This window comes from Crinia signifera, chromosome 19 (genome assembly GCF_055691185.1).
Source record: "Crinia signifera chromosome 19, ASM5569118v1, whole genome shotgun sequence".
NCBI lineage: Eukaryota > Metazoa > Chordata > Amphibia > Anura > Myobatrachidae > Crinia > Crinia signifera.
Genome location: NC_139226.1, coordinates 60,846,069 through 60,871,438, shown reverse-complemented (window position 1 = coordinate 60,871,438; position 25,370 = coordinate 60,846,069). Strand labels below are relative to the sequence as shown.

General features: G+C 47.3%; 1 protein-coding gene across 1 annotated transcript in view; it reads left to right on the top strand.

Moving 5' to 3' along the window:
* LOC146042591 (leukocyte antigen CD37-like) overlaps window positions 1-25,370 on the top strand; it is a 102,672-nt gene that overhangs the window by 60,519 nt on the left and 16,783 nt on the right. Inside the window, exon 5 of the mRNA XM_083162664.1 lies at window positions 14,163-14,237. Coding sequence (XP_083018790.1) covers window positions 14,163-14,237 — 75 coding nt within the window. The remainder of the gene's footprint in view (window positions 1-14,162; window positions 14,238-25,370) is intronic.

Here is a 25,370-nt window from a genome sequence, read left to right as displayed (position 1 = left end):
TTCTCTCCTCTAATATAAGTGAATGCCCATGTGTCCTAGTCACCTGCATCATAGTAAACAGGGTTCCTTATACAGTATTGCCCCCTTATATAGTTATACATGTTAAGCATATCTCCTCTTAGACCTTGCTTTTTCTAGCTTGAATTTGGATAATCTGTCCTCATATCTTAAGGACTCCTTGACTTGTATTATGTTTGTTGCCCTTCTCTGGACCTTTTTTCAGTTCAGTAATGTCCTTTTTGTAGTGTGGGGCCAAGCATTGCACTCCGAATTCTAGATGAGGTCTAACTACTGCCTTGTAGAGTGGCATAATTACATTTTCGTCCCTCGCTTCAATGCCCCTTTTTATAAAGTCTAGTATTCTATTGTCCTTAGTGGCTGCTCCCTGACACTGAGCACTGTACCCAAATATGTTATCATTGTGCACCTCTAGGTTCTTTAAAAATTATGATTTGGCTAATTCTATCCCACTTAAGATTATAGATAGGACACAGGTTATGTCTCCCAAGATGCATGGCCTTGCATTTATCAACATTGAACCTCATTTTCCATTTATCTGCCCAATCGTCGTATAATGTAGTTTATTTAGATCCCTCTGTAGCATGGATACATCCTGATCCATTCTAAACACATTACACAGTTTTGTATCATCTTCAAAGATGGACACTTTGCTTAGTATTCCATAATTTATATTAATAGATATATTAAATAGCAATACAGTTTTTTTTTTACTTCTATTCCAGAAAATATTTTACAGTTTTTGTTCAGGGCAGAAAATTAAATCTTTTCAATCATTTTAATGTGTTTAACCTTCAACGTCGATGTCAATTTATTGGATAAAGCTGCCTACACCATCCTCTTCCTCCAACCTTCCTACCTTGTGCTCTTTCCACCCAGTCACAAACAATGAAGTTCAATCACTCATCCTTTCCCTCCACCACCTGTCCCCTGAACACCTTCCCTTCTCACCATCCTCTCCACCACTGTGCGCTCTCACCTTGCTCACCTTATCCTCCTATTCCTCTCTACTGGCATCTTTCCCTCACCATTCAAACATACTCTTAAATAACTAAACTTGACCCTTCCTCACCCTCTAGCTTCTGCTTTATCTCTCTTCTTCCATTCACCTCCAAACTACCTGAGCAGCTGGCATACACCCATCTCACTAGCTAACTCCATCCTTGATCCTTATCAATATGGCTTTCGCCTACTCCCCGAAATATGCCCTGGTCAAAGTCACCAATGACCAGGGGTAATTTCTCTCTGCTTATCCTATTGGACCTCTCTGCGACCTTTGACACCATGGATCATCCTCTCCTCCTCCACACAAGCCAGACCATTGGCCTCTTAACACTGTCCTACTCAGCAACCCACATCCTCTCATAAATCATTCATCGCTTCTGACAACCCGCCCCTAGTAGTTGACAGAAAGGTTTTTTCCAGTTCCTTTGCGCTCTCAGACCTTGCTGCCTGATCTCTGTCTGTCATGGCCAACTTATTTGCTTCCCTACATATCAGCTGTATTGTGTACTGAGAATTTTGGTGCTAATTGTTAGCCATGCTCTGTTTTTTTAAAGTTACTGTAATGTTAAGTTCTGTGTACCCTGTATTGCTCTAATGTGTGCCATAGATATGGTGTTGCAAACCCTTTGTGGCACCTTAGAAATTTAATAGAATAATACTGATACTATTTGGCTAGCAGCCCGACTTGTAGAACCTTGCTGAAACATGGTAAATTATGACATGAAAACAGCGTATTTATATGAAAGCATACCCTGGGTCTAAGTAATTGGTTCTAAGATCACAGACTGGCATCAGTTATAAGCGTATTGTCTATAACCCCCCAAATGCATCTTACTTTCTAATGTGAAGGTTGTGTATGTTCGTACTGGAAAATGATGAATATGTGCTTATCTGACGCTTCCAATGATATAATATCTTCCAAATATTAATTTAGAATATAGACACTCCAATTATAAATAAATAATAAAGATAGTGTGTAGTATCATTATGTAATGAATATTTTAATCAAACAAGATTGTAAAACGATTTGTAAATAATAAATGATGTGCCTGCCTCTGGTGGTGGTCAGGTTGCATGCCTCTCTATGATGGTGGTGGGGGTGCATGCCTCTCCAATGATGTGGGTGGGGGGGATACATGCCTCTCTGATGGCGGTGACATGGTGGAGATGCATGCCCCTTTGAGAGTGGAGGTACACAGGGGCGGATCCAGGATAAAATGACAGGGGGGGCACCATGATAAAAAAGGGTTTGGGTGTGGGAGGGGCGGTGTTAGTGGTGCCAGTGTACATGCTAAGAGAGCGGCAGGAGAGGGTGGGAATGGAATTAAAAATAGGCCCTGGCATTTAAAGTACGCAGGCCCACCATGGCGACAAAAGTGAAGGATGTAGTTGTGCGCGCGCCAAAGGCGCACTCCGGAAAAGGGTGTGTGGCCACTCAACAGGGGGCGTGTCAACACCATATACAACTTCTACACATTATGCAACAAAATACTAGACCCCATTATACTTGCCCCTTACACATGATGCCAAATGGAATGAGCCAAAATTGACATAATGCCACATGAATTGAGTCAAAATTCAAATAATGCCACATGGATTGTGTCAAATTCACATAATGCCACATGGATTGAGCCAAAATTTACATAATAACACTCACGGATTGAGCCAAAATTCACATAATGCCAAATGGATTGTGTCAAAATTCACATAATGCCACACGGATTGAGCCAAATGCATAAAATGCCATACGGATTGAGCCAAAATTCACATAATGCCACATGGATTGAGCCAAAATTCACATAATGCCACACGGATTGAGCCAAAATTCACATAATGCCACACGGATTGGGAAAAAATTCACATAATGCCACACGGATTGAGCCAAAATTCCCATAATGCCACATGGATTGAGCCAAAATTCACATAATGCCACACGGATTGAGACAAAATTCACATAATGCCACATGGATTGAGCCAGAATTCACATAATGCCACACAGATAAAGCCAAAATTCACAATACACTTCATAAACAGGGACATTGTCCACCAAACGCGCGCATTAAACATTTACATTACATACATACATACCATTACACGTTAAGTTACACGCCATTATGTCCATTATGTGTTATGCCAAACACCATAATGCCTATTAAAAATTATGCTACATAAGTGCTGCTTCTCTACATGCTCATTGCCAAGGGTTCCATGCTCATTGCCAGAGGTTCCATGCTCGTTGCCATGTGGGATTACATGCTCATTGCCAAGGGGGAATACATGCTCATGGTAAATGGGGGACCGCTGCCGCCAGGCAGAAGTGATTGCCACTGACAGTGGCAGAGCCTGGCTGTATTCAGAGCACTGCAGGTCCCGGCTATTTGAAATAATACCCCTTTCACACCAGAAAATGCATTGCCAGGTTGGCCCCTATTACACCAGCCTAGTCCTTGCATTTTATGGTGTGAGGGGGAGAGAAAACCACCCCTCCCCCCTTTAACCAGTTATCTCATTTAACCAGCTATATCTTCGGAACCAACTGACCCATTTACATGAGACAAGTATTATATTGAAGAACTTTTGAGTGGGCTTTGAATGATTTTGGTCCAGTGAAACTGGAACGTTTGGTTCCAGAGTAATCTGCCCTCAAAAACATGAACAGCCATGAAATTACATTTCAAAAATAAAAAAATCGGTTTACACGCAATATCTCTGGAACCGATTGACTGATTTGGACCAGCCTGGTATCATATTGAAGTCCCAGCGATTTGGAATTGAATAAAATCAACCACAAGCTTCGGTGATGCCAGGGTGAGAACTGGCAGCCGTCGGAACCGGGTGGGGGTCCGAATTGACGGGTCCCATATTATCCTATGGGGAAAAAACGTTACAGGTTTGCCAGGCGATATCTCCGGTTCCCGGGGGGCTAGAGACACGGGGCTGGGCTCGTTGGAAAGCCCTGGTCCTCAGCTACAAAATAAATGACAGGGGGCACGTGCCCGGGTGCCCCCCCCCTGAATCCGCCACTGGAGGTACATGCTTGTCCTATGATGGTGGTGGTGGAGGTGCATGCATATTTAATGGTGATTGCGAGGGAGCATGCTTCTCTGGCGGGGGGCGCATGTCTCTACGATGGTTGGGGAGGGGTGGCACATGCCTCTCCAATGGTGGGGTGGAGGTTGCATGTATATCCAGGTGCATGTGTCTGTGATGGTTGGTGGGATGCATGCAGTTTCTTATCTGCCATCATAGTCTATGTTTCTATTCATCGCAAGGTGCGATTTTAATACCCCAATGATAAATAAAGGGCACACAAAAGAAGTACTGTGTCAGGGCAAGCTGGGATGTGTGGTTCTAAGGCAGCACTTTGAACCTGCTGGACTAGAAAAAAAAAACATTTCAGTTCATGCAACACCTACAATTTGAGGCCATTGAGAATTGACGTTACTATAAATAATAATAATAATAGTAAATAACCCCTTAGCTTAGTTAGATTTAGGCAGACACCTACTAACATTTATGTCTACTAAATTGTGACTGGATGAGCCATATGGTTCTTATCTGCCATCAAATTCAATGTTTCTATGTTTGGAAATTTGATGGTTGTAGGAAAAATACTGAGGCCATCTGTGCCACTCATTTTATAAGTCATCCTGGATGTAAGGTCTCCAGTTGTGTGAGAATGAAAGCTATTGAAGCCATGTGTTAGGTCATCTGGAATTGGTTAAGAATTGTAACGGAGATCCATTGTGTCCTGGAATTTGCATTGTAACCACTTAAATCAAGCCTGAACCATGTCGTATTAAATCTGTAGACCTATAATTTTTATACAGTGGGAAAATTTCAAGTGGTTTAAGGCACAATTCATGGAAAATGTTTCTGTGAAAATCTGAAAAAATATCCTTACCTTTTCCTAATACTGAAAATGTTAGAATGGATTTTCTTATGCTGAGCATGCATGCCCCTCAATTGGCTTCTTTTATCAGCAATAAAGCTTTTACCACTGACAAAAAGACTGCTCTCTCTGTTGGTAAGATTCACCAGCTTACACCTTACACCCTGAGAGGGCTTGTCCCTAACTTAACAAGTAACTTAAGATGTCAACCATTTGAAAAATAATGCCGTAACCTGTGAAGAAAGCGTTTTTTAGTCTTTGAAGTGTTTTTTTCCATCCTATTAAATAGCATATTTTAATACATTTTTTTAGCGGAACTGAAAGCCCAAACTTAGGTTTTCAGTTCCATTGAGCCTGTGGAAGCTGGTCTGTAGAAAGTTAACCCTCACCAATCCAGGGCAGTCAGCATTGCTCAGTTGCCATGACAAGATATTGTTTGATAAAATGCAGGAATCCAGTATTTTTTATTATTGCCACTTAAAAGAAACCGAATCTTAGTGCTGGTGAAACAGGCCTATATTTCCAATCCTTGATTATATGTTCCATGAAGTTTTTTTAAATAATTACTAGAATGTTATAGGTCAGATATTGCAGTACTACATTTATGTACTGTAATATTATATACATCATACAGAAAGAACTCTTTTCCAATTGTATCAATTTTACTCCCAAGATCCTGTTGGAAGATACCTTTGTCCATCATATTTGGTAGATACAATCCGTCCTTCATGAAACCATTATCAACTATTATCATATTTTTTTCTAAAATCTGTTTTGGAATTGTATTCCTCATAATTTATTCAAAATATAGCCATGACGGTAGTCCAGATCTTAGGTTGGTTCTCGGAGCCTTGAAGCACCAACCTAGTTATAAACAATCAACAATCTTGGTGCCTTTAAACTTGTCCAGACAAACAACAGTGTGATCCATGTATAATAAAACAGATGTTGCGCGGTCTTCTCACAGGAAAAATCTCATTCTAATAAAAAGCCTTTATTACTCAAAACATAATACACAATAAGAAATAAAAGTACCCTAATATGCGACACATGTCAAAATTATAATGCTTTTTATTTGCTATTGTGTATTATGTTTTGAGCAATAAAAGTTTTTTATGAGAATGATATTATTCCCTGTGAGAAGACAGTGTTCCTTCTGTTTTTTTAGGTTCTTCAGTAAGTTTTTGAGGGTCAGAGCCTTGTTGGTATTTCCATACAGTGGAATATCTGGTTTCAGTTATGGAGAGTACATTATTGACATCAGTAAGTTTTTCTGGTTTTATTGGTATAATCCAGGCATGTCTGTGGCCCTCCAGCTGTTGTGAAACTACACATCCCAGCATGCCTTGCCATAGTTTTAGCATTCCCTAATAGCAAAACTGTGGCAAGGCATATTGGGACTTGTAGATTCACAACAGCTGGAGGGCCATAGTTTGGACATGCCTGGATCTATGTGTTTTACATGCATGATCAATGTATTTGCAGTGCACATATGCTCCTGGACCTAGCAATCCTGCCCCCAGCGCACATGACATCATGCCCCTTGACTTTATGCTTTGGATGAAAGGGGATGCAGTTCATTTACCAATGGACATTTGGCCAATGGCCATAATACTGACAGTCACAATACCGACACGATCAATATACCAACATGTTCAGTTGACTGACATGGTCAGAATACCATCATTTAACATGCCGACAGGTCAACACATCGACATGAGTTTTCAAGCAATATTTGTCCAAAAACAGACTTTATAGTTTATATTCTCAGCGGCCCTGGAGGGTGCCCGAAGAATATCTAGAGCAACATGCTATCCGAGGGAACTTAGCAGATGTCTATGTTGACTTACGTCGACATAGACACCATAATGCCCAGAGACACATATTGACCTTTCGGCATGTTAAATGTCTGTATTTTGACTATGTTGGTCAGTTGAACATGTCTGTCGGTAAATCATACTGAACCCGATGAAAGCACCAGTTGCACACCCTTCCTTGCAGCCCTGTGCATGATTTTGCAGCACCTACAACTGCTCATCTGTACAGTAAGTGCCGCAAACACCTGTTTCATTTTCAGAGCAGTTTGCTCAAGTCATGCTCATGTCATAACAACAAATATTTAAAAAAAAGATCAGTTAGTCAGTCAGAAGCAGGAACTATTGTATATTTGGCAATGGGTGGCAAACCATCGATAAATGTATAAATAGACATTTATGATAAACTAAAAATTAATCTGCCAGTAAAAAAAAAAACTAAGCTGTTTCTTCAAAAGTACTGTACTATATCTGCTGTCCTACCTGATTATTACATAACTGGTTTTGTGTCACTGTAGTGTTGTGACACGACATCCGGGAATAGAGACAGTAGAACATGTTTTAACCAGTCTAAAATACAATTGAACTTCTCAGATTCAAAGACCACCGACACGTTCATGGTAGTCGTAAATCTGCCAGATTTATCCTTTGACATTTGCACTTCGACAGTAATGTTTGCCATTCATTTTATATTTAGTGTTTTCATTTTTGTAAACACTATCTTAATATTTGAAATAAATAAAAAAAAAGTGTTATACTGTGTTTTTTAATCAAATGAATTGTATTTGTACACAATGGAAAATTATTTTGCAATGGATTGAGATGTGCATGAGGTGCTGCTGCTGTGAACCTTCTCGACGGGCTAGATGCCATTCTCATCAGCTCTGCTGGTGCACTGGGAGCCCATATCTGGTGGCTGGCACGCAGCGCATGTGCTCGCACGTGTATTGCTGGGAATGGAGCACACAAGCGTCTCCGATACACGTGCACCACATTCGCCGGTGTGGCGACTGGCGGGCCTGTAGCAGGCTCAATGAGCCTGGCTCCATCTGTATGAAGCTTCAAAAAGTGATAAAATGGAGAGTGATAAACAACCAGCTCCTACCTGCAATGTTACAGGCTGGGTTTGAAAAATGTCAGGCAGGAGCTGATTGGCTGGTTGTTTATCACTCTCCATTTTCTCTCTTTTTGAAGCTTGATACATCCAGCTCACAATGTGGATTACACTGCAAATTTGCACAGACTGGAAAAATCATTAGATGGTGAGTGAATTGCGTATGATTGTGCAACAGGAAACCATATTGCGAACTTTTAGCAATTCACTTGCAGATTTGCACTGGGCAGGTTTTTCCTCTATCTGGGTGGCAGCTAACCAATCACAATCATCTGCAAATTATATATGAATGATCAGGTCCGATTCAGGCTCCCTACCACTTGCATTTGCATATAAACATGAATTAGGCGCAATATGTGGTTGATTTGGGACTCTCTACAATGTATGCCTTTCCTCCTCCATAAGTACTCTAACTAGGTATGTTTATATGGCTATACATTTTGGTAACTATAGCCATAATAATGTGCTACTTTCAAATGCTTTTTTTTTTTATAATAAGTTGTCAGTAAACATACTTGAGTCTGCACTTGTCTACCAGTCGCAGTTCACTGACCAACGGATGCCTCAGTAATAAAATGGAGAAGTGAAAACCCTAGCGGTTATACTGAAACTCCACACGCTGGGTGAAGGAATCTTTACTTCATCACCTACTGAAATAACTTGCCAAAAATAAGTCTTTAAGCCATATATGGTACTCTTTACTTAGAACGGCGCCCACGATTTTGATCGTGGGCATCGTTAGTAAAAAATCTCGGGCATCTCGGGCATTGAATGCACTAAAAAATCGGGTGCGATGCGACCGACGAGATGCCCGCGATTTCCCATAGGGAACAATGTTAAATGTCTCAATTGACCCAATTTTCCTGTTCAATGCCTCAATTGACCCGATTTTTCCATAGGAAACAATGTTAAATGGGCCACAGAGGCCAAATAGGCACCCTGAAGTGTATAATGGCCACCCGAATTGTTAACGCCACCCCACGATCAACGTCAACCCGAAGCGTGGCGAGCGCAGCGAGCCCGCGAGGGGCGGCGGTACGCCTCCTACGACCTTTTCATACCCCCACTATCCACGTCGGCGTGGAGTTGAGAATAGAAAGTGTGGCGAGCGCAGCGAGCCACCGAGCCCGAAGCGTGGCGAGCGCAGCGAGCCCCGCGAGGGTACGCGGACAGCTGTGAAGCCCGCGAGGGGACGCGGATACCTGTGAAGGTATCCGCGTCCCCTCGCGGGGCTCGCTGCGCTCGCCACGCTTTGGGCTCGGTGGCTCGCTGCGCTCGCCACACTTTCTATTCTCAACTCCACGCCAGAGGCGTAACTATAACTCGATGGGCCCCATAGCAAAATCTTGAAAGGGCCCCCCCTCCATCTCTTCGGCACTACAATGCTCCTCAGGTGCAGTAGAGAGAGGAGAGCGAGAGAGAGAAAGAGGGTGTAAGGGGGAAAGAGAGAGAGCGAGAGAAGTGAGCTAAAGATGGAGGGAGAGAGAGCAGAAAATTGTTAGGGAGAGAGAGAGAGGGAGGAGTGAGCAGGAGAGACACTACTACAGCACAGGACGCGGTGGTGGCATCAACAACGGACAGACGGATGGCTGGGAGGGAAGGAGAGGGCATAAATAGATAGACCAAGAGAGAAATGGAGGGGAGGGGGCAGTGACAAACAGAAGGGAGGGGACATAGATGGGAGGGGTATATATGGACAGATGTGAGGGCACACATTGACAGGATGGGCATAGCTTGACGGATGAACAGACAAGGGCATAGACGGATGGACATAAGGGAGGAAATGGGCTTATATAGACAGACGGATGGTTGCAAGGGGGTATAGACAGAAGGGAGGGGCATAGATAGGCGGGGCAAAGACTGATGGCAAGATAAGAGGTGGTATTATTGGACAGAAAAACAGACAGAGCACCAATGAGGTTATAGACAGATTGATGGAGGGCGCACAGGTGAACAGGAGGGTGATAGGAGGGTGCATTGATGGACAAACTGAGGGGTGGGAGGGGGCATAAAAGGACATGCAGACTCATGGGAGTGAGTGGACATAGACACATGCTGTAGTATAAGTTTATGACACCTTTATATACTTTATGTTAATTACCCCACCCCTTATATGCTTGGTGCTTTCATGCCTACCCCCCACCCCCATCCCTTTTCCAATATATACATTATGACAAATACACACACCCTCCCCCTCTATGCATATTACATTATTATTAATTGGATGCCATTTATTATAACTCACTTATTGTTGCTGGCAGTCCAGTAAATCAGGTGACATAGTAGCCAGCAGCAGCGCTGTTCTCTGGATGCAGCACTGTCTGCTTGCTGAGACTCGAGCATGCTGTCAGGCAGCATCATAGGAGCCAGTGACAGTCTGGGACAGTGACCTCTCCTCCATCCGCGGTTCCCGATCACAGGCTGGAGGAGAAGGCTAGATGAGGCACACAGGAGGAGTCCGGGACAACGCTGAAGCCGCTGCTGCTCTTCTATAGAACGACAACTGATAGTAGTACAGTACGCAATCGCGCGGCAGCAGCAATCATCATCAGCGATGTGCCAGCAGCCTGCCCGCGCAAACACCCCACCTCCTCCTTCCGCTTCCTTGCTTCCGGGTAACTCCTGGGTCTGCGGACTGCACCCCGCCTCCCTCTTTCCTCCTCGCTCTGCGTGACTGTTGGAAACTGTCCCTGCTGTCTATCCAAAGTTCCAAGACTCCAGTAATAGGAAAAAGGGTGCAGTGGGATTGCTTTGGGGCCCCCCAAACTGCCGGGCCCCATAGCAGCTGCATCCCCTGCACCCTCTATAGTTACGCCACTGCTCCACGCCGACGTGGATAGTGGGGGTATGAAAAGGTCGTAGGACGCGTACCGCCGACCCTCGCGGGCTCGCTGCGCTCGCCACGCTTCGGGTTGACGTTGATCGCGGGGTGGCGTTAACAATTCGGGTGGCCATTATTCACTTCAGGGTGCCTATTTGGCCTCTGTGGCCCATTTAACATTGTTTCCTATGGAAAAATTGGGTCAATTGAGGCATTGAACAGGAAAATCGGGTCAATTGAGACATTTAACATTGTTCCCTATGGGAAATCTCGGGCATCTCGTCGGTCGCATCGCACCGATTTTTTAGTGCGTTCAATGCCCGAGATGGCCATGATGGGCGCCCTTCTAAGTAAAGAGTACCCCATATATTTATTTTTGAATAACTCCCAGCACTTTTTGTTTATAAAATATTATACCTTCTAATTCCTGATACACAGTGGGCCTGAGTCCAATTGCATTTAAGGGTCCATTTAAAAAGCTTTGCGAGAGATAATGTGGACAGACAAAGTACTAATCACTCGGCTACTGTCATTTTATAGCTAATCTATTTCTCTCTATGGGCCTTATTTTGGTTCACTCTTTCTGACAAAATACTTCTTAGATGGACAAAACCATGTGCACTGCAGGGGGGCAGATGTAACATGTGCAGAGAGAATTAGATTTGGGTGAGTAATTTTGTTTCTGTGCAGGGAAAAATACTGGCTGCTTTATTTTTACACTTCAATATACAGTAGATCTCACTTTGAAGTAAAACCCCACCCAAATCTAACTCTCTCTGCACATTTTGCATATGCTCCCCTGCAGTGCACATGGTTTTGTCCATCTAAGAAGGATTTTGTCAGAAAGAGTGAACCAAAATAAGGCCCTATATCATGAAACAGTAATACAATAGTAGTATATTGTTCACCCTAGAGCCTTGATGGCTAACCTTGACACTCCAGCTGTTGTTGAACTACACATTCCAGCATGCTCTGCATCAGATTTAGCATGGCCAAATAGCAAAACTGTTGCAGAGCATGCTGGGATGTGTAGTTCAACAATAGCTGGAGTGTCAAGGTTAGCCATCAAGGCCCTAGAGCATCCAGATGGGGCCGCTCTTCTCTCAGCAACTTCCATCGCGCCGTGCGCCCCCTGCACCACAATTAGCCACACGCACATCAGACGCTTGCTCGCCCCATTCTCGGCAATGGACACACGAGTGTGTGATACGCTTGCACGTCCATGTCCTGTCCCCGTCCGCCGGGTTGCCATCTGCCAGAAACCTGCAGATGGCGTTCTGGCAGAAACTATGCGAGCAGCACCATCTGTATGCATCGCTCCACCCCACTGTGTTCCACCTGCCATTGCAGTCACCACCACTAGTATACCTACACAATGGGGGGCATTCCATGCTGTCCAGATTTTTCGGCTAGCTGAAAAATCCGGACATACCTATTCAATGCATCCATTTTCAGATGTTTTTTCCACTAATGCAGTTTCGATTTTGTTAAAAAGTCAAATCTGCATCGGCGGAATATAGTCGAAAATGGCCACATTTCCGTCCAATCAGGTGTGTATTCCAACCATGTTGATTTTTCTGACAGTTAAGAATAGGTTGAATGTAAATTCAACTGAAAATCAGCGACAAGTGCAGATTTTACAACTGTTGGAAAACTCGACACTAATTGAATACCCCCCTATGCTGGGTGAAAGAAAACACCTGAAATTGACACATTTCATTTCCAGTAGAAAAATGTCACAGATCCATCTGACTTATGGCCACCATACACTAGGCCAAGATATCGCATGAGATACCTCAACAACTTCGTAAGCAAAATGATATAGCAAGCTTCAAAAAGCGTGATATACCGGCAGCCAATCAGCTTATGATTGCCATGTTACAGGCTGGGTTTGAAAAATGACAGTATCAGTATTCACTTTTTGAAGCTTGATACGGTACTTGTTTCCTAGCACGGCCACAATCTTATGGATCGTGTACCTTTAAGTTAAGGTACACGATCCATAAGATGGACCCGATTTCCTTTGAAATCAGGTCCATTTTGCCGGCTAGGACACAATATCGGGGGCATCGCGTCGGTCGGGACCATTAACAATGGTCCCGACGCGACCGACGCGATGCCCCCGATTTCCCCATAGGCTTCAATGTTAAAAAATATTTTAACATTGAAATCGTGTCGGGAAAGGTAAAATATCTGGGGCATCGCGTCGGTCGGGACAATTAACATTGGTCCCGACGCGATGCCCCCGATTTTTCCATAGGCTTCAATGTTAAAATATTTTTTAACATTGAAATCTTGAAAAAATGTGAAAAATGTGAAATGGGCCAATATGACCCATTTCACATTATAGATGTCCCTGTCGTCACCCCACGATAGACGCCAACCCGAAGTGTGGCGAGCGCAGCGAGCCCGCGAGGGGCGGCGGTGCGCGTCCTCCGACCTTTTCATTCCCCTACTATCCACATCGGCGTGGAGTTGAGAATAGAATAGTGTGGCGAGCGCAGCGAGCCACCGAGCCCGAAGCGTGGCGAGCGCAGCGAGCCCCGCGAGGGGACGCGTATAACTTCACAGGTATACGCGTGCGCTCGCCACGCTTCGGGCTCGGTGGCTCGCTGCGCTCGCCACACTATTCTATTCTCAACTCCACGCCGGCGTGGATAGTAGGGGAATGAAAAGGTCGGAGGACGCGCACCGCCGCCCCTCGCAGGCTCGCTGCGCTCGCCACGCTTCGGGTTGGCGTCTATCGTGGGGTGGGGTGTACGCCGTCAAATTTGGGGGGGTTGGGAATATTTTACATTGAATCCAATGTAAAATAGGGTCCCAGGGACCCTATTTACATTTCATTCAATGAAAAAATCGGGTCTAAAATCGGTCGGTCGCATCGCATGCGACCAAATCGCATGCGATGCGATCGACCCGATTTTTCCGACACGACCACCCCGATGTAAATCGGTGTGGCCGTGCTAGGAAACAAGTACCCTTGATACATCTGGCCCTTAGGGAGAATTCAATTACATGCAAAGGGGGTGTACATTCCAGGTTCCCACATAAAAAGTGGCGCCGACGGTTCTGCCGGGCCCCGGTAAAATAAATGGGTGTGACCAATGGAAGAAAGCATAACCACACACCTTTAAAAAAATGAGCAGAGGTGCCGGTGTGCTGGGTATGGGTGGGACCACACAGGAAGAGAGAAGACAGGCTTCTGCTTCAGCTGCCTCTCTCCCCAGCCCAGCACACAGCGTGTGCTGGGCTGGGGAGAGAGGCTTTTGCAGTGGCAGTTACAGTACAGTCGTTCTCTCTTTCCCCGTGCCCCGGCTCACTGAAACAGTGGAGGAGGGTAGCGGGCCCCAGGCCCCTCCATCTGACCTGGGCCCTCTCAGGCCACTGATGATACCTAATATTAATACAGTAGAGCTATTGCCAGTGCACACACATTATTTTGCATTAGTACTGTGGCAGTTCTAATATTAATCACTGCTTGTTTTTTTATCCTTGTAGTATTTTGCATTCCTCCTCCTGCTGTTTGCTGCTCAGGTTACTGTGGGGGTGCTGGCATATACACAGAGAAATACCGTAAGTGATGACATATATATGACATGCTATTTGAGAACGCTTTCTTACAACTTTGCATTGTTGGAGACAGGATGCACCCACTCTTTTATATATTATGCTGTATTCATGTTATGATCATGCTGAGAGTTTGTATTCATTAAATTACCTTGTTTGGAATTATTATGAGTATGATCTTCCCAGAAGAACCAACATAACATGATGTAATCTATTAGGGCCTACACACGGGACAATTTTTGCCCTATTTCTAAGTGATCTGACCAGATTGCTTAGAAACTAAGCACGTGTATACCCCTGAGCAATGGTGATTCGCGATCCCACGTGTCGCCATCGCCTGACATGCATGCAGTATAAATCTAGTTAGCTATCTGTGCTGACCAGTGTTCTAATTTATTGAACTTACCTGAAAAATGATTACAATACGGCAGAGGCGGAACTAGAATTGGTGTAGCAGATGCAATGCACTTGGGCCCCTGAGGACTACAGGGCCCACTGCTGTCCCTGTTACCCTTTCCTGTCACCCATTGTTTTTCCCAGGCCCACTGCCTCCCCCTGCCTATCCATGTCAACCACTACCATGCATATTGTAAACTTGGGTTGGGATGGAGTAGGGGGGCCCAAATTATATTTTTACACCTGGGCTCACCCCCCACAATTTCCGCCTCTGCAATAAGGGCTAGTGTTGGAACATGAGGGGAGTCAGGCAAAGAACATTGTAATTAGGGATTGGGAATGCAATAACCTGAAAATGCACATTTTTGTTATGGGAAAAAAAAAAACTTCTTAGAATATAATTATTGCAATGGGGTCTACACACATAGCGAGTGTGCTGAACAATCTGAGCTATGCTAGATCGCTCAGCACACAGCGCTGCTCCGCACACACATGTGTAATGTTGTGTGCTCAGTGAGCTGTCAGCGCCAGTGTTCTCCGATGAGAGAACACTGGCGATGACGATATTTATGGTCCCTGCTCATTCTTTATTCTACCGGCGATAGTGCTGCGCGGGGCTGCGTACCGCTATAACTGGCCCTTACACACACACAGCTCTGTAGGATGTAGGGTCATTTTCGAAGCAACCTAGTCAGATTGCTTAGAAAATGGCTAAAAATCGCTATGTGTGTAGGCCCCATAACTGTAATCTGTCCAATTTAGCTGGTTGGAAGGAAAATCTGGAAATTTTTGGGAGCAAATGACAATTGACCATTTGCCCCTAAACATGGAAAAAGACACACATTGGTCCTACAGACAAAACGACAAAATATATTGGTAAACAATTTCCCTTGAGCTGATCATGAAAGATATTGTGCATTCACACTGAACACTGGGTGCATGAGCAACATTGCCAGATTTACCTGCATGTCTGGAAGATGTCAATGTTATTAGGCATACACACTAGAAGATATTGCCATCAATATTCTGTCTTCTTATATTACTTTGTACATCCAATTAGATCTTGTAGGTCTTATATCTCAACAGGCAACAGGCTTACCTGGATAGCAGTTTAGTGCTCTCCCCTGCTGTTTAATGTTTGAGGCATACTGTAGTTGGCCACCCTCCTGCATTCTCCAGGAGACTCCCTGAAATAGCAGCAATCTCCCTCATTAGTGTAACAATTTTCCTCATGTCACCTAGCCCACATTACACTGTTACATTTTTTGGGGGGAAAAAGGAATGAGAGATAGATACATTTACATTGAATTATCAGCACCATTTCCCAGCACTTTACCAAGTATAGTAGCTCTTGCTACCTGCTTTGGGGCTCATCTACATTTGCATAGAAGTAATTTTAATAGGTTCCTCTCAGATGTAGTGGTACACACCCACGCTTCTAGGTGCCACGTTCACAATCTCTTTTCACAATCTCTCCATATATGGAACTAGACACGCCCTTTGGGTGGAGCATGACACGCCCCCTCAATGTTAGGATCTCCTGTGCCACGCTGTCTGGCGAGACACCACGTGACACTGGCTGGAAGGAGATAGTGACAGGACCAGGGCAGCCTCGCCAACCTGACTCCGTTGTACTCAGATGGAGTTGACGTGTGTGTGCGGGGTGCTAGGCTTCACCAATAATAGCCGCGTTCGTGGGAGCCCGTTAGTCAGGCTCCCACCTCGATGCCACCTGGTCTTATGTTAGGACAACACACACGCCAAGGCCAGTGATGAACAAGGGGAAACCTATCTACAAACAAAGAGGCGAGGACCACCCTGCCCTGCGGAGAGGGGTGCCAGTGGATAGCACTCTAAACAGGAACCCGCTGTGCTAATGCTTAACAGGTGAAACCATACACAGTATGCTGACACACTAAGAACTGCTGACGGGTGTAACAATACACGATATGCTGACACACTAAGAACTGCTGACAGGTGTAACAATACACTATACGCTGACACAATAAGCAAATGATTAGTACGGAGACAAAGAGGGGGAATCTTCCCAACTTATCTGGAACCGAGGGATATCAATATCTGGAGAAGGAATCCCACAAAGACCAACAGGAGCTGCAGGGACCGGGAGACGGATAAAGGACGACACACGGACACCGGGAGGACAGGAGACTGGATGGAGGACACAGCTGGGAATCAATGACAGGATGCAGGATGACTGGACACAGGAACCAGGAGCAGTGGGTAAGCAGGAACCAGGAACACTTGAGACCCTGAGGTGCAAAAGCTATAACCGGCATGGGACTGAACAACCAGAGGGTTTATATAGAGAGCACAATGTGGTGCTGATTACACATTGCCTAAAGGTGTGCACTGCAGGCTAGGAGCCTAATCAAGACACCTGAGTCCAGAACACACAGTACTGAAAGTAACCTGCAATGGCCCAGGCTGACCACTGGATGCCACTAGCGAGTAAACACACACACAGGCTGAGATAAACCCAGGGAGCAGAATCCAGGGAGAACATGAAACTACACACAGAATATGGAAATCTGCGCATAACACAGATCCGCTGGAGGCGGATCCTAACAGTACCCCCCCCCTTGAAGAGGGGTCAAGGGACCCCAATACCAGGTTCTCCACTACATGGAGAATACCAAACCCTGGAATGGGGATATCAACCAACAAGCAGGAACAAGCTGTGACTGCAGCTTGTAACAGTGCCCCCCTCTCAAAGGTGGCCTTCGGACACAACAAGACTAGACAAAAAACAAGCAGGGTCAAGGCAACTGTCAGCGCCTCTTTTTATACCTCTTCTTTTTCCCCTGTGCCTGCTTGGAGACACTAGGAAAGGAAGAGATCTCTGGTTCAAAATAATCTTCAAAAAATATAGGTCGAGCAACCAGATGATTCTTCCCTTTCCCACCTGAATGCCTAGGCACATTCGGAATCTCCTCAGTTTCAGAATCTGAGAAAAGACCATAGATTGGTTCCATTCCCATAGGAAATGAAACCTTAGGAGCGTTCCTGCAGGGAGAAGATAGTTGAGCACATCCAGCGGTAATAGCTATGGGCTGAGCCCTTTGTATTGACTCTCTTAAACATGATGGAGTCTCTGCAGACAAGATGGTCGGCCCAGAGGCATCTGAACCACTTTTATTGGGACCAAATTTTTTCACCACAGCATCACTGAATGCTGGGAGATTCTTAAGAATGGGATCCTCAGATTGAAAAAATTTGCATGCCCATTCGAAAGGTTCACCTCTGAAGCAGTAAATTAAATAGAGCACCACATTATCTGAAGTGATACCTAAAAATGGTCTGGACTCCAAAATAGTGACAAAATGGTTAGTGAGCGCAACAAATTGGGTTAGGTCCCCATCAAAAACTATAGATGTAGAGATATCGTTCAAAGCATCAACAGTAACTTCATTATCAGCTAACTGACTGGACTGTATAGCTGGAATTATGGCCCTTGAGGCTGAGACTTTAGGGACCCCCTTAGAGGTTATGACCTCTTCCAAGTCTGATGGTCTTTCTGGTTGGGCAGCACTATGATGAGTCTCTGGCTGATCACCATTGTGACGCACTTCTAAGTGGGCAGCACTATAGTGAAACTCTGGCTGGGCAACAACAAAAAGACCAACAGATGGTTCCTCCATGTTACCGACATGGCTGGAACTCTGCTCAGAGACAAGACAATCAGAATCCCTCTTAGGGACTAGATGGACAGAGTCCCCCTCTGGGGAGACACAGGCTTGAACCCCCTCTGGGGCGACACAGGCTTGAACCCCCTCTGGGGCGACACAGGCTTGAACCCCCTCTGGGGCGACACAGGCTTGAACCCCCTCTGGGGCGACACCGGCTTGAACCCCCTCTGGGGCGACACCGGCTTGAACCCCCTCTGGGGCGACACCGGCTTGAACCCCCTCTGGGGCGACACCGGCTCGAACCCCCTCTGGGGCGACACCGGCTCGAACCCCCTCTGGGGCGACACCGGCTCGAACCCCTTCTGGGGCGACACCGGCTCGAACCCCTTCTGGGGCAACACCAACTTGAACCCCTTCTGGGGCAACACCAACTTGAACCCCTTCTGGGGCAACACCAACTTGAACCCCTTCTGGGGCAACACCAACTTGAACCCCTTCTGGGGCAACACCAACTTGAACCCCACTCGGGGCTGCGCACTTCGGAACCCCACTCGGGGCTGCGCACTTCGGAACCCCACTCGGGGCTGCGCACTTCGGAACCCCACTCGGGGCTGCGCACTTCGGAACCCCACTCGGGGCTGCGCACTTCGGAACCCCACTCGGGGCTGCGCACTTCGGAACCCCACTCGGGGCTGCGGCCTCCGGGCCCCCACTCGGGGCTGCGGCCTCCGGGCCCCCACTCGGGGCTGCGGCCTCCGGGCCCCCGGCGTCTGACCGGCTCGGCGGGCCCCCGGCATCTGACCGGCTCGGCGGGCCCCCGGCATCTGACCGGCTCGGCGGGCCCCCGGCATCTGACCGGCTCGGCGGGCCCCCGGCCTCTGACCGGCTCGGCGGGCCCCCGGCCTCTGACCGGCTCGGCGGGCCCCCGGCATCAGACTGGCTCAGCGGGCCCCCGGTATCTGAGTCAACCACCTGGGTTTTCCCTTCAAGGGTTTGCAACTCTGACTCCCTGGTCATTAAAACATCAGCACTGGAACCAGTAGAAAAAGGCAGAGTGCTTTTACTGGGAGACTCGGCAGAGAGCTCCTCTGCCACAGTGGAGACAGGCTTAGATCTGACAACCTGCTCAGACCTGGCCAGAGGAGATACCCTGACGGCACCACCGGAATTACGCAAGCCACACGTCTGCAAGAAGTGGCCAGAATCTCCACAGTATAAGCATAGGTTAAGGTTTCTACGCCGCTGACGCTCCTCTAACGGAAGCTTCGGTCGTAGATAACTTCTATGCTTTACCTGACCCTCTGGGTCTGAGGACTTGCTGCCTAATACTTCCCTAGGCAGGGCCTCATTAGGGGCTGAACAAACCCCAGTGACCTCTGGGAGGATCAGAAAAATATCAGTGATGAGTCTTTGCAGCTGCAGAAGAGACTGCTGCAAAATCTCCCACTGCCCAGGTTTTACGGCATTGAATGCCAAATTTAGAGCCGCTAATGACTCTTGCATGGCCTGCATGATATGGCCATGCAAGTTTATACACCAGCAAGAAAAAAACTGATACAAGAATAAACTGACATGGGCAAAAAACTGACACGGCTGGAAATCTCTGGACTGAGAGGGCAGAACTCAGCTCCAGAGTGCTGTATGGCCGGTTATAATGTTAGGATCTCCTGTGCCACGCTGTCTGGCGAGACACCACGTGACACTGGCTGGAAGGAGATAGTGACAGGACCAGGGCAGCCTCGCCAACCTGACTCCGTTGTACTCAGATGGAGTTGACGTGTGTGTGCGGGGTGCTAGGCTTCACCAATAATAGCCGCGTTCGTGGGAGCCCGTTAGTCAGGCTCCCACCTCGATGCCACCTGGTCTTATGTTAGGACAACACACACGCCAAGGCCAGTGATGAACAAGGGGAAACCTATCTACAAACAAAGAGGCGAGGACCACCCTGCCCTGCGGAGAGGGGTGCCAGTGGATAGCACTCTAAACAGGAACCCGCTGTGCTAATGCTTAACAGGTGAAACCATACACAGTATGCTGACACACTAAGAACTGCTGACGGGTGTAACAATACACGATATGCTGACACACTAAGAACTGCTGACAGGTGTAACAATACACTATACGCTGACACAATAAGCAAATGATTAGTACGGAGACAAAGAGGGGGAATCTTCCCAACTTATCTGGAACCGAGGGATATCAATATCTGGAGAAGGAATCCCACAAAGACCAACAGGAGCTGCAGGGACCGGGAGACGGATAAAGGACGACACACGGACACCGGGAGGACAGGAGACTGGATGGAGGACACAGCTGGGAATCAATGACAGGATGCAGGATGACTGGACACAGGAACCAGGAGCAGTGGGTAAGCAGGAACCAGGAACACTTGAGACCCTGAGGTGCAAAAGCTATAACCGGCATGGGACTGAACAACCAGAGGGTTTATATAGAGAGCACAATGTGGTGCTGATTACACATTGCCTAAAGGTGTGCACTGCAGGCTAGGAGCCTAATCAAGACACCTGAGTCCAGAACACACAGTACTGAAAGTAACCTGCAATGGCCCAGGCTGACCACTGGATGCCACTAGCGAGTAAACACACACACAGGCTGAGATAAACCCAGGGAGCAGAATCCAGGGAGAACATGAAACTACACACAGAATATGGAAATCTGCGCATAACACAGATCCGCTGGAGGCGGATCCTAACAGTACCCCCCCCCTTGAAGAGGGGTCAAGGGACCCCAATACCAGGTTCTCCACTACATGGAGAATACCAAACCCTGGAATGGGGATATCAACCAACAAGCAGGAACAAGCTGTGACTGCAGCTTGTAACAGTGCCCCCCTCTCAAAGGTGGCCTTCGGACACAACAAGACTAGACAAAAAACAAGCAGGGTCAAGGCAACTGTCAGCGCCTCTTTTTATACCTCTTCTTTTTCCCCTGTGCCTGCTTGGAGACACTAGGAAAGGAAGAGATCTCTGGTTCAAAATAATCTTCAAAAAATATAGGTCGAGCAACCAGATGATTCTTCCCTTTCCCACCTGAATGCCTAGGCACATTCGGAATCTCCTCAGTTTCAGAATCTGAGAAAAGACCATAGATTGGTTCCATTCCCATAGGAAATGAAACCTTAGGAGCGTTCCTGCAGGGAGAAGATAGTTGAGCACATCCAGCGGTAATAGCTATGGGCTGAGCCCTTTGTATTGACTCTCTTAAACATGATGGAGTCTCTGCAGACAAGATGGTCGGCCCAGAGGCATCTGAACCACTTTTATTGGGACCAAATTTTTTCACCACAGCATCACTGAATGCTGGGAGATTCTTAAGAATGGGATCCTCAGATTGAAAAAATTTGCATGCCCATTCGAAAGGTTCACCTCTGAAGCAGTAAATTAAATAGAGCACCACATTATCTGAAGTGATACCTAAAAATGGTCTGGACTCCAAAATAGTGACAAAATGGTTAGTGAGCGCAACAAATTGGGTTAGGTCCCCATCAAAAACTATAGATGTAGAGATATCGTTCAAAGCATCAACAGTAACTTCATTATCAGCTAACTGACTGGACTGTATAGCTGGAATTATGGCCCTTGAGGCTGAGACTTTAGGGACCCCCTTAGAGGTTATGACCTCTTCCAAGTCTGATGGTCTTTCTGGTTGGGCAGCACTATGATGAGTCTCTGGCTGATCACCATTGTGACGCACTTCTAAGTGGGCAGCACTATAGTGAAACTCTGGCTGGGCAACAACAAAAAGACCAACAGATGGTTCCTCCATGTTACCGACATGGCTGGAACTCTGCTCAGAGACAAGACAATCAGAATCCCTCTTAGGGACTAGATGGACAGAGTCCCCCTCTGGGGAGACACAGGCTTGAACCCCCTCTGGGGCGACACAGGCTTGAACCCCCTCTGGGGCGACACAGGCTTGAACCCCCTCTGGGGCGACACAGGCTTGAACCCCCTCTGGGGCGACACCGGCTTGAACCCCCTCTGGGGCGACACCGGCTTGAACCCCCTCTGGGGCGACACCGGCTTGAACCCCCTCTGGGGCGACACCGGCTCGAACCCCCTCTGGGGCGACACCGGCTCGAACCCCCTCTGGGGCGACACCGGCTCGAACCCCTTCTGGGGCGACACCGGCTCGAACCCCTTCTGGGGCAACACCAACTTGAACCCCTTCTGGGGCAACACCAACTTGAACCCCTTCTGGGGCAACACCAACTTGAACCCCTTCTGGGGCAACACCAACTTGAACCCCTTCTGGGGCAACACCAACTTGAACCCCACTCGGGGCTGCGCACTTCGGAACCCCACTCGGGGCTGCGCACTTCGGAACCCCACTCGGGGCTGCGCACTTCGGAACCCCACTCGGGGCTGCGCACTTCGGAACCCCACTCGGGGCTGCGCACTTCGGAACCCCACTCGGGGCTGCGCACTTCGGAACCCCACTCGGGGCTGCGGCCTCCGGGCCCCCACTCGGGGCTGCGGCCTCCGGGCCCCCACTCGGGGCTGCGGCCTCCGGGCCCCCGGCGTCTGACCGGCTCGGCGGGCCCCCGGCATCTGACCGGCTCGGCGGGCCCCCGGCATCTGACCGGCTCGGCGGGCCCCCGGCATCTGACCGGCTCGGCGGGCCCCCGGCCTCTGACCGGCTCGGCGGGCCCCCGGCCTCTGACCGGCTCGGCGGGCCCCCGGCATCAGACTGGCTCAGCGGGCCCCCGGTATCTGAGTCAACCACCTGGGTTTTCCCTTCAAGGGTTTGCAACTCTGACTCCCTGGTCATTAAAACATCAGCACTGGAACCAGTAGAAAAAGGCAGAGTGCTTTTACTGGGAGACTCGGCAGAGAGCTCCTCTGCCACAGTGGAGACAGGCTTAGATCTGACAACCTGCTCAGACCTGGCCAGAGGAGATACCCTGACGGCACCACCGGAATTACGCAAGCCACACGTCTGCAAGAAGTGGCCAGAATCTCCACAGTATAAGCATAGGTTAAGGTTTCTACGCCGCTGACGCTCCTCTAACGGAAGCTTCGGTCGTAGATAACTTCTATGCTTTACCTGACCCTCTGGGTCTGAGGACTTGCTGCCTAATACTTCCCTAGGCAGGGCCTCATTAGGGGCTGAACAAACCCCAGTGACCTCTGGGAGGATCAGAAAAATATCAGTGATGAGTCTTTGCAGCTGCAGAAGAGACTGCTGCAAAATCTCCCACTGCCCAGGTTTTACGGCATTGAATGCCAAATTTAGAGCCGCTAATGACTCTTGCATGGCCTGCATGATATGGCCATGCAAGTTTATACACCAGCAAGAAAAAAACTGATACAAGAATAAACTGACATGGGCAAAAAACTGACACGGCTGGAAATCTCTGGACTGAGAGGGCAGAACTCAGCTCCAGAGTGCTGTATGGCCGGTTATAATGTTAGGATCTCCTGTGCCACGCTGTCTGGCGAGACACCACGTGACACTGGCTGGAAGGAGATAGTGACAGGACCAGGGCAGCCTCGCCAACCTGACTCCGTTGTACTCAGATGGAGTTGACGTGTGTGTGCGGGGTGCTAGGCTTCACCAATAATAGCCGCGTTCGTGGGAGCCCGTTAGTCAGGCTCCCACCTCGATGCCACCTGGTCTTATGTTAGGACAACACACACGCCAAGGCCAGTGATGAACAAGGGGAAACCTATCTACAAACAAAGAGGCGAGGACCACCCTGCCCTGCGGAGAGGGGTGCCAGTGGATAGCACTCTAAACAGGAACCCGCTGTGCTAATGCTTAACAGGTGAAACCATACACAGTATGCTGACACACTAAGAACTGCTGACGGGTGTAACAATACACGATATGCTGACACACTAAGAACTGCTGACAGGTGTAACAATACACTATACGCTGACACAATAAGCAAATGATTAGTACGGAGACAAAGAGGGGGAATCTTCCCAACTTATCTGGAACCGAGGGATATCAATATCTGGAGAAGGAATCCCACAAAGACCAACAGGAGCTGCAGGGACCGGGAGACGGATAAAGGACGACACACGGACACCGGGAGGACAGGAGACTGGATGGAGGACACAGCTGGGAATCAATGACAGGATGCAGGATGACTGGACACAGGAACCAGGAGCAGTGGGTAAGCAGGAACCAGGAACACTTGAGACCCTGAGGTGCAAAAGCTATAACCGGCATGGGACTGAACAACCAGAGGGTTTATATAGAGAGCACAATGTGGTGCTGATTACACATTGCCTAAAGGTGTGCACTGCAGGCTAGGAGCCTAATCAAGACACCTGAGTCCAGAACACACAGTACTGAAAGTAACCTGCAATGGCCCAGGCTGACCACTGGATGCCACTAGCGAGTAAACACACACACAGGCTGAGATAAACCCAGGGAGCAGAATCCAGGGAGAACATGAAACTACACACAGAATATGGAAATCTGCGCATAACACAGATCCGCTGGAGGCGGATCCTAACACTCAATGGGGCGCTGTGCAAAATTCTACTAACAACTATAATCTCCCTGAAACTAGATCTCAAAAGTAGGCAAGTATGGTTTGAGGTGATTATTGCTATTTACAGTGGCATGCGCTTACATGAGGGTACTTACATTCTACCATTAGGTGGTTGGTCTATGAGTCTAGTAAGCTTGTAAAGTTTACTTTGAAATCTAGAACACATTCTTTCAAAATACATTAATGTACTCCTGTTAGGAGCGAGGTATCTCCCAGATTCCACTGGCATGTTTGGCTTTTACAGTTTTTTACATTTTTGTACTGTATGAGTTACATAAAGTCTAAGCCCATGTTTTAATCTTTTTTAAAATGTTACTGCCCATAAACTTCTTAGCAGCTGTTCGTACAGAACCTCTCCTACCCACACATAGCTAATTATTCAAGTTTCAGCTTCTTTCACCTACAGCCAATGAATCTTGGTATTTTTGAGCTGCTTGCTTGCTGCCAATACTATATTAAAATATATGCCTCAATTTGTAGTGTATACTATTTGTCAGCTTAGTAATGCATACCCTTTATTGTATACACCCCTGTCATATTGTAGCCCAGTTTGCTATTGAATGGTCCCAT